The sequence below is a fragment of the Trypanosoma brucei genome, chromosome 8, assembly GCF_000002445.2.
Source record: "Trypanosoma brucei brucei TREU927 chromosome 8, complete sequence".
NCBI classification, from domain to species: Eukaryota; Euglenozoa; class Kinetoplastea; order Trypanosomatida; family Trypanosomatidae; genus Trypanosoma; species Trypanosoma brucei.
In genome coordinates, this window is record NC_007281.1 from 2,040,691 (window position 1) to 2,056,089 (window position 15,399).

Here is a 15,399-nt window from a genome sequence, read left to right on the forward strand (position 1 = left end):
CACGCTGCGGGCTGAGACCGCTTCGTTAAGAAAATTAACCCAACTGGCACCTACTTGGGCCACGCAATGTACGTGCGAAGGTGTTCACCAGTGTTTTCTCGGTGCTTATCCCTTGCTTTCTTCTCTCTACGTGCTCGCCATTATTTCCGCACCTCTCTTAATATCGTCGGGAACGCGCGCGCAACCAAACACGCCAATGTATCTGTGTTAGTTCCGTGCTGCCACTTCAAATCGCACTGACTTGGGAGAGCGCAAAGTCTCACATACTCGGTGACCCTTAACGTAGACAAACTGTCGGGAGTCCGAGCTCGCAAAGTGGATTTCACACACAGGAGGGTGCCACGCCGAGACAGTGTACTTTGTAGGGAAGGGGTAGTCATTTAATTAATTAGGACCTTAAATATAGTAAATGTCTCTCAGTAGTCCGGTAACGACCATGCGCCCACAGCTGCATGGTATGAAGGAACTTTGCAGGTTCCTTGGTGGGAAGAGGCCAATTGAGAGATTGCTTATCGCTAACAACGGATTGGCTGCAGTAAAGGGAATCGACTCTGTTCGCTCCTGGTTATACGTGCACACTGGCAATACAGAGGCGGTGGAGTTTACTGTGATGGCGACGCCGGAGGACCTTCACGCGAATGCAGAGTTTATTTCTCTCTCAGACAGACACGTTGCAGTCCCTGGAGGCCCCAACAGAAACAACTACGCCAACGTTGACATCATTATGCAGACAGCCGTACAGAACTCCTGCAATGCCATCTACCCGGGCTGGGGTCATGCCTCGGAGAATCCGGCGTTGCCCCGCGAATGTGTGAAAACTGGTGAGAGGGTTATATTTCTCGGCCCCTCTGCAAAAGCGATGTTTGCTTTGGGCGACAAAATTGCGTCGACCATTGTGGCGCAGTCGAACGGCGTGCCAACAGTGCCCTGGAGTGGTGATGAGATCCTATTACCACCGGGTGTGTTTGAGGTGGATCCGTTGGTGTATGAAAAAGCGTATATAAGTACTGCAGAGGAATGTGAAGAACTGTGTGGCCGCCTTGGTTTCCCTGTCATGATTAAAGCCTCGGAGGGCGGTGGTGGCAAAGGTATTCGCCGCTGTCTCCGCAAGGAGGATGTGCGGGACATGTTTTTTGCCGTCGCAGAAGAGGTAAAGGGCTGCCATATTTTCGTCATGCGTATGTTAGAGAACGTGCGGCATCTCGAAGTTCAGTTGCTGGCAGATGACTACGGCGACTGTATTGCCGTGCACACACGTGACTGCTCGGTGCAGCGACGACACCAAAAGATCATTGAGGAGGGGCCTGTGTTTGGTGTGGATGCCTCAATTATCAACGACATGGAGGCAGCAGCCGTGCGTCTCGCCAAGGCTGTAAAATACCGCGGTCTTGGTACGGTGGAGTACATGTACGACAAATCCACGCAGAAGTTTTTCTTCTTGGAGCTCAACCCGCGTATACAGGTTGAACACCCCGTTTCAGAGCTTGTGTCTGGTGTGAACCTTCCGGCTGCGCTGCTGTGTGTTGGCATGGGAGTTCCGCTTCACAGAATCCCGGAGGTACGAACTTTCTTCGGAGAGCAACCGTACGATACCTCGCCGATAGATTTCACCCGGCGCCGCTGTCTTGCGGCGAAAGGTCACACCATCGCCGTACGCGTTACGGCAGAGGACACAGATGAAGGCTTCCGTCCAACGTCGGGCCGTGTGGAAGAGATTGCTTTCAAAAACAGCAAGGAATGCTGGGGTTATTTTTCCGTTGGTGCGGGTGGGGAGATACACCAGTTTGCAGATTCACAATTTGGACACATTTTTTCTTCTGCGGAAACGCGTGAGGAAGCGCGACGTGGGATGGTGATGGCCCTGCGTAACCTTGTTATTCGTGGTGAAATACATACGTCCGTGTCATACGTCTTGGGGCTTCTTGAGAGGCCCGAATTTTGCAACTGTGACGTCAGTACGGATTGGCTAGACCGCCTTATATCCGCGCGAATTCTGCAGAGTGCGCAGCATAACCAGCAAGATGTATACATCGCTCTTACTGCAGCGTGCACACTGCGGATGCTATCGAAGCGAGATGAAAACCACGGCAGGTACGTTTCATTTCTCAGTGCGGGGCACGTTCCCACAACTGAATTCTTGAGCAACTACGAATCGGAGTCGTACGTCAATAGATCCACAAACTTTAACGTCACCATGGGTCTAACAAGCCCAACCGAGATATCTATTTCTCTTAACGGCAGTGTGATCTCTGTTCCGTTTCGTAAGTTGAAGTCTGGTGCGCTGCAGCTCCGTGTGGGAGGAAAAACAGCAATTGCGTACGCAGAGAAAGAACCATCAAGTCTGCGCATTTCTATTGGTGGAAAGGAAACAACATTCACAGGTGACATTGATCCGACTAAGTTGTTTGCTGCGGTTCCCGGTCGGTTTGTTCGGTACCTTGTGTGTGATGGGGGTCATGTGGAAGAAGGAACTATTGTGGCAGAGGTGGAAGTGATGAAGATGATTTTGCCACTGAGGGCGTCAACAGTGGGTGCGCTGCACCACAAAGTAGCCCCTGGTAGCACCATTGCCTTGGGTACGCTGGTTGCGGAAATAACCCCGGACGACCCAAGTAAGGTTGCACGACCGAGGGAAGCGACAGAGCCGTGGCCGCCAGAACTGCTTGATGCTGCAGATAAGGAAGACCAGATGGAGCGCCTCGACAGCTTAGCCCGAGCGCGGCGTGGAGCAGAGGCGTTGTGGAATATGTTACGTGGGTATCACTTTAGCGGTATCCCACTGGACCGACGGCTTAAGTCGGCTTTCTCAGACCTTGGAGCGCTCAGCCTTTCCTCAGTGTCGCTCACTGCGCTTAACTTACCATTTATTTCGGAGAGGGTTGTCGGTTCTGACCACGCAACGCCGAACTATAAACTCCGCGTCGTTTTGGAGACGCTCATTTCCGAGTATGTGGAGGTCGAGCGCTCATTTGTGAGGTGCAACCGGCAGGAAGCTATTCATCAAGTGCGTGAAACTACAGGAGATACGCGGAAGGTATTTGAGATTGACTTTGCTCATAATCAGCCCTCTCACCACGGTGTCATTAAGGCCGTGCTGAATACCTTGGAGAACAATATGGTACTGTTAAAGTCTCTCATGCCCTCACTTTCCACCCTGGTAAATTTGCGCTCCACTGGCGATGGGACACTTCAGATGCAAGCTCGTTACTTACTCCGACAGTGCAGTCTTCCTTCCTTCGTGGAGCGCAAGATCGCCTTCACAAGGGAACTAGAGGAGGGTTCCATGATGGACCTCATCCAGGGAAGCTATGGTACTGATTTGCTTTGCGCTACTATGTTTGACCGGCAGGTGCCACACCTTATACAGTTGTGCCTCGAGTTCCATGTGCAGCGTGAGTACTTTGGTCAGAGTCGGATCACGAACCTTGACGTCTGTACGAGGGATGGATGCTGGTATTGCTATTATGAATATGAACCACTCGAAGAGCATGACCCGCTGCTGGCTGGTGTACTTCACTGCCACGCCCCGGATGCAACGGCCGGTAGTGCTGAGAACCAGGGTGCCGGTGTTGTTCTGATGCTTCCCGACGTGAAGGTGCTTCAGAAAACGTGGGCGGAGACGCTCAACTTAAACTTGCAGCAGACGTCTCGGTGCCCTTCTGTGTGCACAGTCTTTGTTTCGGTCTGCAGGCAATTTACGGAAGAGGAGGTCGCGCGTTTGTGCGAGGGTGCGCTGAGGGACAATGCGGAAGCACTCAGGCAGCATGTGAAGCTGGAGCGCGTCACATTTATTGTGCATGGTGTTGACCGTGGCCCCCGTACATTCACTTATCGTAGTGCCCATGACTGGCGCGAGGACACACTGATCCGAAACGTGGCACCGCTCTCCGCACGCCGGTTAGAGCTGCAACGTCTTGAAAACTATGATGTGGTTATGTACCCGACACCCTTCAAGGAGATTCACGTGTTCCACGCCACACCCAAAAAGAAAAGTGTTTCATTTCTTGAGCACCGCATCTTTGCGCGCGCATGCGTGACTCCCCGCGACTTGGGTGTTGCACCATGGACAGTGATGAATGAAATTGACGCAGGGCATATGTTTGACATATGCCTCGATGCACTTGATGTCATACGTAGTGACAGCACTATCAAGTACCCGAAGCACAATCATCTTTTCATAAAAATGGTTGAACTAACTTTTGACCTGAGCAGCTTGAGAAAGGTGTTGTCGCAGGTGGGAAAATCGTACAAGTGGCGGACGATGCATCTTGGTGTGGCCGAAGTGGAGCTGTCCTTCCTTCTTCCCGTTTCCAGTGGATACGTTCCGTTCCGTGTCATCGTGTCATCTTCTTCGGGGGCCAGCGCGGCTATGCGCATCTACCACGAGTGGAATGAGGGTGGAAAGCCATGCCTACGTCGAGCGCAGAACTCTGAGGACATTCTCATGAACTCTCTTTACACGTCGTCTGACAGCGTGCAGGAACAGGCAGCTGACGCGCAAAAGGTAGAGCCCCCTTCAGGGTGCCCTGCCGGCGCCGTCGGGGGTACTTTAACTCGTGCCCTGGCAAAACTAGAAGCGCTGCGGAGCCTGCTTCCTTCACGGGGTGATGAAGGAGACGCGATTGATGACGGTGAAGAGTGCATTCCATTACAACCGTACCCATTGTTGAATGCAAAGCAGCTTAAACGGCTACAAGCCTGGATGATCCACACGGTGTACGTGCACGATTGGCCAGAACTTCTTCAGTATGCTTTGCGTGAAGAATGGAAGCAGCATGCACGTGGCCGCAGATTTCCGCTCTCGCGTATTCCCCCTTCTGTTCTTAAGGCCACAGAACTCTATCTCGATCCAGCGGACAAGAAGACCCTTCTTGAAGAAAAACCACAGGGTCACGTTCCATGTGGAGTCATCGTGTGGTTGGTTGACATAAACCCGCCTTCATATTATGACAGTGAATCTAACATTGCGGGAAGCCGTCGGTTTGTGATGGTTGCCAATGACATTACTTTTCAGTCGGGTTCCTTTGCTGTGCCAGAGGACGATGTCTTCTCCGCGGCCTCTGTTTTAGCCCGGCAGTTGCGCATCCCGTTTGTGTATATTAGTGCAAACAGTGGTGCGCGTATCGGCCTAAGCGCCGAGGTGAAGAAAAGGTTCCGTGTTGCCTTTAACGATGCGGAGGAAGCGGAGTATTTATACCTCGTGCAATCTGATTACGATGAACTGGTGAGCCGTGGCGTGCGGCTTGCGGTGGAGAAGTTGGAACCACGACAAGTGGAAGGTGACGAGGGGGGCGAAGTGAGGTATGTCATACGTGGTGTCGTTGGTGGGACAGAGGAGTACTTGGGTGTCGAAAACCTTCGTGGGTCGGGGCTCATTGCTGGCCACATGTCAAAGAACTACAGCAATGTACCGACGATCAGCATTGTGACCGGCAGAAGTGTTGGAATTGGCGCGTACCTCAACCGTATCGGACGTCGAGTTATTCAGACCGGTGATGCCCCCCTCATATTGACAGGCGCGGCTGCACTCAACAGACTTCTCGGAAAGGAGGTGTACAGTGACAACAGTCAACTTGGCGGGCGGCAAGTGATGGTTCCTAACGGTGTAACACACTGGTATGCGAAGAACAACCGCCTGGCAGCTGAGACACTCCTGCGCTGGCTCGATTATGTCCCACCCGTCGTACATCCACTGCGTTGTTCTCCACGTATCCTTGCGCTGCGACAGCCAGATCCTATTGACCGAGACGTGACTTATGAACCCAGTGGTGTGGAGTCTTACGACCCACGGGGGTTGGTCCGAGGTGTGGGTGACAAATTGGGGCTGTTCGATCGCGATTCCTGGGTTGAGTCACTGGAAGGTTGGGCCAAGACCGTTGTTACGGGCCGAGCAACACTTGGTGGTATTCCATGCGGTATTGTTCTCGTCGAAACGCGGCCAACGCGCAAATGCAAACCAGCAGACCCCGCGGACCCAACGTCGTCAGAGGCCTTTGTCGCACAGGCAGGGCAGGTTTGGTTCCCGGATTCAGCACGAAAGACGGCGGACGCGCTGGACGACTTCCACCGGGAGCGGCTGCCATGTTTCATCTTCGCGAACTGGCGAGGTTTTTCAGGTGGCATGCGGGACATGTTTGAAGAGGTGCTAAAGTTTGGCGCCTCCATCGTTGACAACCTCCGCGTGTACAACTGCCCGGTATTTATTTACATCCCACCGCGCGGTGAGCTACGCGGTGGAGCTTGGGTTGTTGTCGATCCATCCATCAACCACTGTGGTGCAGTGGAGATGTACTGTGATGGTAGTGCCCGTGGCGGGGTACTCGAAGCTGCAGGTATTGCAGAGATCAAGTTCCGTGAGGCTGACGTACGGGAGCTGATCCGACGAAACGAACCGCGGTTGAGGTCATTAAGCCCTGACCACCGCCATGCGGAAGAGAATCGGCTGCTACCGCGTTACAACGACGTGGCGCTTCGATTTGCGGACCTTCATGACACACATGTCCGCATGGAAGCGACTGGCGTCGTGCGTGGGGTCATTCCCTGGAAGGACAGTCGACGTCGCTTCTACGAAAAGCTCCAGAGGAAACTGAAGGAATTGTCACTTGCGGCGACGCTGGTGGAGCGTCGGATGGCAGGTGACCTCGCGGACGGTGTACGGTACCTCGAGCAAGCCTTCGCACAAAAGCACCCAGGAGTTTTGTGGGGAAGTGATGATGCCCTGCAGTTGCAGTGGCTGATAGAGTATGAAAGCGAGCTCAACGTTTCCACACACAACATTGTGTCACCCACTTCAGCATCCGCAGAAATACTGGAAGCGCTCCGGCGTCATGTGCCCTTACATGGAGAACAAAACGAAGCAGGTGAAGGGTTGGAAGGGTGTTTTGAGGAGCTTTTCAAAGACGAAAGGATGCGGCGTGCGGCCATGCAGGCGCTGGAACGTACAACCGCGAAGTAACATGGCGTGGGATGCGGCGCCACTGGAGGCAAGGAATGAGAATTACAAATAACTGATTGAAGGGGCCGTATGCGGCACATAACGGGGCTTCCACAATATAAGTGAATGGGAATTCTTTTTTTTTGTTTGTTTGTTTGCGCCTTAATGATTGTTGCAGGGCGTATAATGGGAGTATAAGTGACAGCTAAGTGAACGTGTGTGATATTAGTGGAACTCTACCCATATTCTACCTCTCTATCGCCACCAAAAGAAGCAAAAAAGGAAATTGATTTTGTGGTTCCATTTTTGTTTCGCTCCATTCCGCTTTCCCCGTGCCAAACATAAGAATCGGGGAATGAATCATTTTCAAGACGACTGAAGAAAAGAGAATTGTTTATCAAAATTAAAGTAAAAGAGATAAAGGGGAAAGGTAATAATATTTTGTTCTCTTGTTGTTTTTCATGCTCTTTTTTGTTCTCTTCTTGTTGTTTTTTTTTAAAGATGCTGTCTTTCCACAGTCTTGCCATCACACACATGTATGCGTACGTGTAGGTCCAAATTCATTTGTTCTCTTATTTTTTGCATGTGCGGACGTTGCATGCAGGGGGGAACCCGTATGCGGGTCCGCAACATTTTGTTGTTATTATACTTTATCTCCGATCACCACCATGGATCATCAGTGTGGCTGAGTGGGCTGCAATACTTCTCTTCTGTTTTCTCTCTACCTTTTCTTTCTTCGCTACATGTGACTTTCCCACAGTCTCCCAGGGGAAAAGAGGGAGAACAACAACAAAAAAAAATAAAACAAACAAACAAACAAACAAAGGCACAAGGAACGGATCCTCCTCTTTTTTGTTTTGGTTTTTGAGGAAAAGATCTATTTTAAACATATAGCCGAGACGCTAAAGTGGGTGGTACAACCGCAAACATATAAGGGGGCAGAGAGGCATTATTTTTTTCTTTTCATTTTGCTTCGTTTCGTTAAAAGGTACAATAGGAAGAGGATTATTTGATCAGGAACCACACACACAAGAAGGTGAATAACACATGACCGCGCACAAACGTGCAACAAACGGGGATAATGGACTACCCGTGCCGCCTGTGGACGATGACTCTGAAATTGAAGATCCTCTTGAAGGCATCCTTGGCTCTCGCACCGGTTGCAGGTATGTCAAAAAAAAGCTGTTGGGTCAAGGAAGTTTTGGAAGCGTGTGGCGGGTGGAGGAAACGGCGACAGGGTCGATCTTTGCAGCAAAGGTGATGGATACAAACAATATGAGCGCGAAGGACCGTGGTTTTGTTATAAATGAGGTTAAATGCCTTTCACGCTGCAACAACGCAAATATTATACGCCACCATGCCTCATTCAACCGCGGTGGGATGCTGCTCATCATCGCGGAGTATGCCGACGGTGGCGACCTCTGCAGGCAAATCAAGGTGCGGCAGCACGCAGGACGGCACTTCAAGGAGCATGAAGTGTTATACATATTTCTGCAACTATGTCTTGCATTGGATCACATCCACGGCAATAACATGATGCACCGCGACCTTAAGTCTGCCAACGTACTGCTTACCACAATGGGCCTTGTGAAGTTGGGTGACTTTGGCTTCAGTCGTCAATACGAGGACTCGCTGTCAAATCCTGTTGGCACTACTTTCTGTGGGACGCCATATTATTTGAGCCCCGAACTCTGGCGCCGCGCGCCGTACAGCAAAAAGAGTGAAATGTGGGCTCTTGGTGTGGTGTTGTATGAAGTGATGATGTTGAAGCGACCTTTTGGTGGACGTAATATGGATGAGCTCATCAACAATATTGTCCATGCCCGCCGCGCCCCGCTTCCAAATATGTACTCGGATGAACTGCGTCGAGTGTGTGATCAGTTGCTTTCTCTCGATCCAGCTAAACGGCCGTCACTGCGACAGCTCTTCCAACAGCCTTTCATTCGCCGTGGCTTAGACTCACTGCGACGAAGTGTGGAGACGCACAAAAAAATTCCACCAAGAACCTTCAGCGAGATTGCACGAAACATTGATGAGGTGTTGAGACCTGGTCTCCCGGAGTATCGGGGGAGTAGTGTAACGCCTCATCGTGGGATGTTGCAACGTCACACCGCGGATCGTGGTTGGAAGGATTGCGAGCTTTCACTAAACGCTGGCGGTGTTTCAATGCGAGATGTAGAAACTGGTGGCGTTGAAACGGTGAATCTTGAAACCCTCACATCCGTCTGTCCCGTAGACGCGGCAACCGCTCAGGAGAAATATGTTTTCGCTCTTAAGAATCAAACAGGAAAGGCGTATTGGTTTAAGGACCTTGCAGAGGATTCATACGATTATTGGATTTCCGCCCTTCAGAAAGCCATATCGCATTGAGTGGTTCCCTCTTTTTTGTTTTTTTTTTTCTTGTCCTTCTTCTTCCTTTTTTTTCCCCCATCTTTTTTCCCTCTTTCATTTCTTCTTTCAGTTTTGTGGCATTTGGTGTGTAATGATTGGAACGTTGGAACACAAGACGAGTTGAAATGACAAGAAAATATGTCTTTAGTTTTAGCCCCATTTCCCCTCAGTAAAAAAAAAAAAGTCTATCAAAAGCAGCGTTACCGGTGGATGAGAGGTGCTTTCTTTTTCTTTTTTTTCTTTTTTTCTTTTCTTTCTTTTTTTTTCTTTTTTTTTTTTTACTGGAAACACAAGGGTAATAATTAGCAAAAAAAAAAAAGATGACAAATAATATTGGAAACATTTGTTTTAAATGTATACATGACCAGAATTTTCTTCTGTTTTTTTTTCTTTTTACCGCGTGCCCTTATGCATGGAAATGGGAAATTACCAATTACACTTACTGCACACATGTTAATCGGATAAAGGAAGGGTTGAGGAAAAGAAACAAATAAATAGCACTCGAGCGAAAGAGAAAAAGTAAAATAAAATAAAATAAAATAGAAAGAAAATAAATAAATAAAAGAGATGCAAGAATTAAAATGAAAACGATAATAACACTTACAGTTCCGATGAAACGGAGGGAATGTATAATAAATAGCGAAAACAAAAGATGAGGGGACAAAAAGTAATGTTACAGATTACAAATCAAACATTACTTGAAGGATGAGGAAAATTTGTTGTTGTTGTTTTTGTTGTTTCGCATTGCTGGAAGAAGAGGGGAAAAAAAGCAATGGGAAATTAGAAAGTAGGAATGAAATGAAATGAAATGAAATGAAATAAAAGCAAAAGGGAAACCGTATACGTGTTTAACCGGTGTATTTCAAGGGATTTAACAAGGAGCAAAATTACATCCATAAAAGAAAACGGACAAACAAATCATAAGGAATAGGGGAAAAGAAAAAAGGAAGAAGAAAAAAGAAAAAGGAAGCAGCATTTAACGGATTAATGCTTACATTCATATTTATATATATTTATTTCTTTTTTTTTTTTGATGTTGGGTTGGGTGACTGTATTTCCTTAATTTTCTTCTTTTTTTTTTTGTTTGTTTGGACAAAACCCATCAGGTTATATGCTCAGTACTGCTACCGTCATTACACTGGTGGTTTCTTTTGTTTCTTGTCTCATTTTCACTCAACCCCCGATGTTCCATATTTCACCTTTTGTTGTTTTTGCTGCTGTTTTGTTTTTTTTTTCCTTCTTTTTTTTAAAAAAATTTTATCTTACCTTATCTTATCTTATCTTTTTTTCTCTTTATTTGACTTGTCTTATTTATGCTTATTTGCTGCGACTGTTTCTTGTTTGTTTTGTTTTGCATTTTTTTTTTCACCTCTTTATTCTTCTTTAGCAGGCGTTGTTTATTATTTCATTTGGTCTCATTCCTAAGCGTATAACTTGTGCATGTGTGTAGAGGCGTGGCGGACAATCTTTTTCTCTTTTTTTTTTCTTATTATTCTGTGTTGTATTTTCACTGTTGTTTTATATCTTCTTGTTTATTAATGAATTTGACTAGATGGGGGAAATAAACCGAAACTTATGAATGAATAAATGGAGTGAATTTCCCAACAACGACGAAAGCGATCATGTAAATATATTTGTGCACTTGTATGTAAAAAAATAAATAAATAAATAATAATAATAATAGTATATATAAAAGGGAGGAGAAAAGGAAACAATTGTTGTATTTATATTGCTTCCTCAACATGAGAAGGAGGTGTTGACTGAAAAAAATTCCAAAAATAAAAATAAAAAGATAAAATAAAATAGAAGAGGGAAGTGTGCAATGGTAAAGGGTGTAAAGGGAAAATAGCGATAGAAAGTCGTAGTGTTCGGTGCCACCGTAATTCTCCTTTTGCTTATTTGCTTTTTAATTTTTACTTTTTACTTTTTTGACTTGTTTTGTTTTGTATTGTTGTTGTTGTTGTTGTTGTTGTTGTTGTTGTTGTTGTTGTTGTTTTTTGGTCTAGCGTATACGTACATATGTTATATGTATCGCCATATGGAGAAGAAGAAAAAAAGGGGGGAAAAGGAACATTCCGTATAACTCAATTTCTGCTCGTACAGGCATTTGTGTTTTCTTTTTTTATTGTTTTTATTGTTTTGTTGTTTGTGTTTTGCGTGTGTCCGAATTCGGCTCATCGTACCTTTGGTTACTGTGGGCTTTTGTTGTGTATTCTTCGCGTTGCGGATTCCTTTTTTTTTTGTTTTGTTTTGTTTCTTGCTGCGGTTTCGTCTTTGGCTGACTTGTGACCTCCCCCCCCCCCCCACCCCCTCACCATTTGTTTCTTGGATGCTTTTAATCCTTCATTTTTTTCTTTCTTTTTTTTTTTCCTTTCATTCCCCATGATGGATGTGATGTGATATCTTTCCATCACTTACACTCTCCCAACCAAATCGTCACCGCGCTCATGAAAGAACTGCTTCGTGTTCTCCTCAGAGTGTTGTTGTTTTTTATTTTTGTTGTTTTTTTTTGTTTTTGCTGTTGCTTAATCCTTAGTGTTTTATCTTTACATAAGTTTTTTTTGTGTGTGTGTATATGCGTGGATTTCAAAGAAAATGGAAAACAAATACATGATTGAAGAGATGCTAAGACGATGTGTCTTCCGCCCTTTCATTTCACTTCATGTTTGTTTGCTGTGTTGTTGTTGTTGTTGTTGTTTTCTTCTTCGTCCTCGCCCGTCTGTTGTTTGTTTGTTTTTTTTTCTTTTGGTTGTTGTTGTTGTTATACGTCTCTCTTTCTTCCCACCGGTACACTTGAAATGAATGGAATAGTTCCGGTGTGCTCAGGCATGAGTGAGAAAATAAACAAAAAGCGGATGAATGCCACGGATGTGCACTCTCATTCGCTTTTTAAAGGTGCGCATTCCCAATGTTGCGGGTTTGTGTGTGCTCTTCCGGTCCCCCGTAATTCTCCTTTATTTCAACATCTTTCTTTCTCTTCAACACTTGTTTGTCTTTTGTGCGTGTGTGTTTGGTTTTGGTTTTGGTTTTGGTTTTTTTTTGTGCCTCAACGTGTTTCTGCGACGCGCTCCGGCACAATAGACGAGGAAGAAAGGAAGACACTCAAGCAGAAAAACAGCACGGTGGAACTACGAGAGGAGTTTCCAGCTCTTGTCCCGAAAATTTGCTACATTTCGTTGAAGTAAGGAGACACAAAAGAAAAAAAAGAAGGAAGTAGAGCAAAGCAAACGGCAGCGAGAACGTCCCACTGATTCTTCTTTGCTTCGCGACTGTACTGGAAAACTGTTGAAAAGAAGAACATAACATCACAGTGAACTGCATACGCTGTCCTTTCCTCCCTTGCAAAGTTGTGGAAGTCGCGAGTAACATTTTTTCTTTCCGTCTTTATATACGCATTGAGTTTCACGACACCAACCGTCGCGATGGATTACGTTAGCGAATTGTACGCCATGATCCGCGTACGGTGGCAGATGCGGAGGATGGCGGGGGAATTGCAGGCGGACGACGAGGACCTCCGTTTCTGTTATGATGTGCTGCGTGACGTGTCGCGCTCCTTCGCTCTCGTCATTATGCAACTGAAAGCTGCTCTTCGTGATGCTGTATGTGTTTTTTATCTCGTTCTGCGAGCCCTTGACACGGTGGAGGATGACATGCAACTGCCGCTTGAGTTCAAACTGCGGGAACTTCCGCTTTTTCATACGCGGCTGCACGATCACACGTGGCGGTTGGATGGAGTCGGTGAGGGTCGAGAACGGGAGTTGCTTCAGAAATTCCCTCATGTTTCAGCCGCCTTCTCCCGCCTGGACCCGTCATTTCAAAGTGTGATTGAAGACATATGCAGACGGATGGCTGATGGCATGTGCGACTTCCTCCAGCGCACCGACACCTGCAAAGCAAATAACAAAGAAATCAGTGAGGATAATTGTCATGATGGCAAAAGTGAGAAGAGTGCTGTGGAGACTCGGGAGGACTTTGATTTGTACTGTCACTACGTTGCCGGTCTGGTGGGACTTGGACTCACGCAACTTTTCGTTCGAAGTGGTCTTGAGAAGGCGGCACTTGAGGAAAACATGACGCGCGCCAACCACATGGGTCTATTGCTGCAGAAAACGAATATTATTCGCGACTTCTACGAGGACATTTGTGAGAGCCCGCCTCGCGTGTTTTGGCCGCGCGAAATATGGGGACAGTACACCGACGACCTCCATGCATTTAAGGGAATAACGCGACCGACCAATGGATCTAATGACACCGCTTGCGGTGAAGGTAGAAAGTATAGTGACGAAGAAAAGGAGATCATTAAGTCCAAGGCGGTGGATTGCCTTAACGCGATGGTGGCAGACGCCCTGGTGCATTTACCACCAGTTATCGAATACCTCGCAGAGCTGCGTGATCCCACTGTTTTTGCATTTTGCGCAATCCCGCAGGTGATGGCTGTGGCGACATTAGCACTGGTCTTTGACAACCCTGATGTGTTCCATAGCAGGGTGAAGCTCACGCGTGGCGCCACGTGTAAAATCATCCACAACGCCACCGAGTTGTCTGCTGCGCTGAAGCTCGTGAGGACATATGCTCAAAAGTTACTTGCAAGCGCGCATGCCGGCGTTGCCAGCCATGAGGCGGTAGCGCAGTCCCTGCAGGTTGCCATTAAGACAATGGATGAGCAGGTGTTGCGACACAATACCAAGCTGGTGGAAGGACCGACACGGCGAGTGCTGGCGCAGTATTCCGCATTGGGAGGCGGGCTTCTGCTCAAAGTTGTCGACGGTGTCTTCGGTTATTTGGGCAGGTGAAAAAGTCCTCGTGTAAATACACTTACGTGACCAAATATATTTGTTTCACTATTTATTTGGTGTCGATTTTTCCAATGTTGTATATATATATATTTATATATATATAGCATGTGTTCGTTCGGTCCCCACCCCATCTCCTTGCTTTTTTTATATTATATTCTATTTTTTTTATTTTTTTCTCTTTTAATCGTGTTTTGAAACCTCCCACTGCTGGAGAATTGTGCGTTTCTCGACCAATTCGGGGGAAGAAACGAAATAAAGAAGAATTATATAAATATATATATATATATATAAAGTGAGATTTTGTGGGTATAACTTGGATATGGATTGTTCAAAAGAATCTGATAGACGGAAGACACTCGCAAAATGACCTCAGTGAAAGTGAACGTGCCTTACTGTATGTTAGTAAAGAGGGAAACGTAAAGTAGAATTTGAAGTCGAGGAAGAAAAAAGTGAAGAGGCAATGAGTGTGCTAAAAAGAGAGGAAAAGAGAAGGAGAGTTTAGTTGAGGTAATGATTTTTGTACGGTCGTTAACTTTTATATATTTTACCTTTTTTATTATTATTATTATTTTTTTTTTGTTTACTCTCCTGGCGCCTCTGTATGTGCTTACTTACCTATTACCCTTTTTGTGTTTACATTCTCCGATTTTCCTAGCGGAGAAAAAAGTGCTTCAACCAAAGGAAGAGAGAAAGCACGGCACCAAAGCAAAAAGGAAGAAATGAGAGGGAAAAAAATGTAGTAATTGTTTGAAGTTAAGAAAAAAGAAAGTTTCAAGGTGCGTTGCGGTGCCTCAACTTTACCGGGTGGTTGAAAGGGAATAGCGCCTTTTTCTTTTTTTTTTTTGTTTGTGGCTCTCTTTTTCCAGACCATTTGTTAGAAACGGAAACAGTAGGTACAGTCCTGCTATTTTTTTTTTCATTGTGTTGATGTGGTTTTCCTTATTTCATTCCACTAACTCCCAACACTCTCCATCCTGGTCCAAATGAGAAGAACAAGGTGTCGAAAGCATTTTTTTAAAAAAAAACTACTATCAAGCGAAACTATTGCAACTGTTTCTGTCCCACTTTATTAATCCAATCCCATTTTATGTTTTAGTATACGGTTAGGATCAATATCATGTGGTGTCGTGATGGGGAATCTGTGCGTTCTCATACCCGTAAAACTGAGATGGTGACGGATAGAACAGAAAATTTGTATTAAGAACCGATACGCAAGCTTTTTTGTACTCTCCACTGCGGCTAAAAAGAGACGCCAGAACAGTCTCGTCGGAACTTGGG

General features: G+C 46.4%; 3 protein-coding genes across 3 annotated transcripts, besides 19 other annotated features; all 3 read left to right on the forward strand.

Annotated features, from left to right (window-relative positions):
* Positions 1–15,399: part of a sequence feature (sequence corresponds to BAC RPCI93-10K10) that runs on past both edges of the window.
* Positions 410–6,955, forward strand: Tb927.8.7100 (acetyl-CoA carboxylase, putative; the record flags this gene model as incomplete). The annotated part of the gene is made up of 1 exon (XM_842447.1): positions 410–6,955. The coding sequence occupies one exon, from the start codon at positions 410–412 to the stop codon at positions 6,953–6,955; it is 6,546 nt and encodes a 2,181-aa protein (XP_847540.1).
* Positions 7,737–7,759: a microsatellite.
* Positions 7,982–9,304, forward strand: Tb927.8.7110 (serine/threonine-protein kinase A, putative; the record flags this gene model as incomplete). The annotated part of the gene is made up of 1 exon (XM_842448.1): positions 7,982–9,304. One exon carries the CDS (start codon positions 7,982–7,984, stop codon positions 9,302–9,304), a length of 1,323 nt encoding a protein of 440 aa, XP_847541.1.
* Positions 9,314–9,392: a sequence feature (T-rich).
* Positions 9,547–9,605: a microsatellite.
* Positions 9,842–9,889: a microsatellite.
* Positions 10,118–10,149: a microsatellite.
* Positions 10,325–10,357: a sequence feature (AT_rich).
* Positions 10,526–10,573: a sequence feature (T-rich).
* Positions 10,580–10,619: a microsatellite.
* Positions 10,975–11,020: a sequence feature (AT_rich).
* Positions 11,100–11,130: a sequence feature (AT_rich).
* Positions 11,274–11,320: a microsatellite.
* Positions 11,432–11,480: a sequence feature (T-rich).
* Positions 11,813–11,852: a microsatellite.
* Positions 12,002–12,023: a microsatellite.
* Positions 12,748–14,118, forward strand: Tb927.8.7120 (farnesyltransferase, putative; the record flags this gene model as incomplete). The annotated part of the gene is made up of 1 exon (XM_842449.1): positions 12,748–14,118. One exon carries the CDS (start codon positions 12,748–12,750, stop codon positions 14,116–14,118), a length of 1,371 nt encoding a protein of 456 aa, XP_847542.1.
* Positions 14,199–14,224: a microsatellite.
* Positions 14,261–14,304: a sequence feature (T-rich).
* Positions 14,386–14,411: a microsatellite.
* Positions 14,655–14,699: a sequence feature (AT_rich).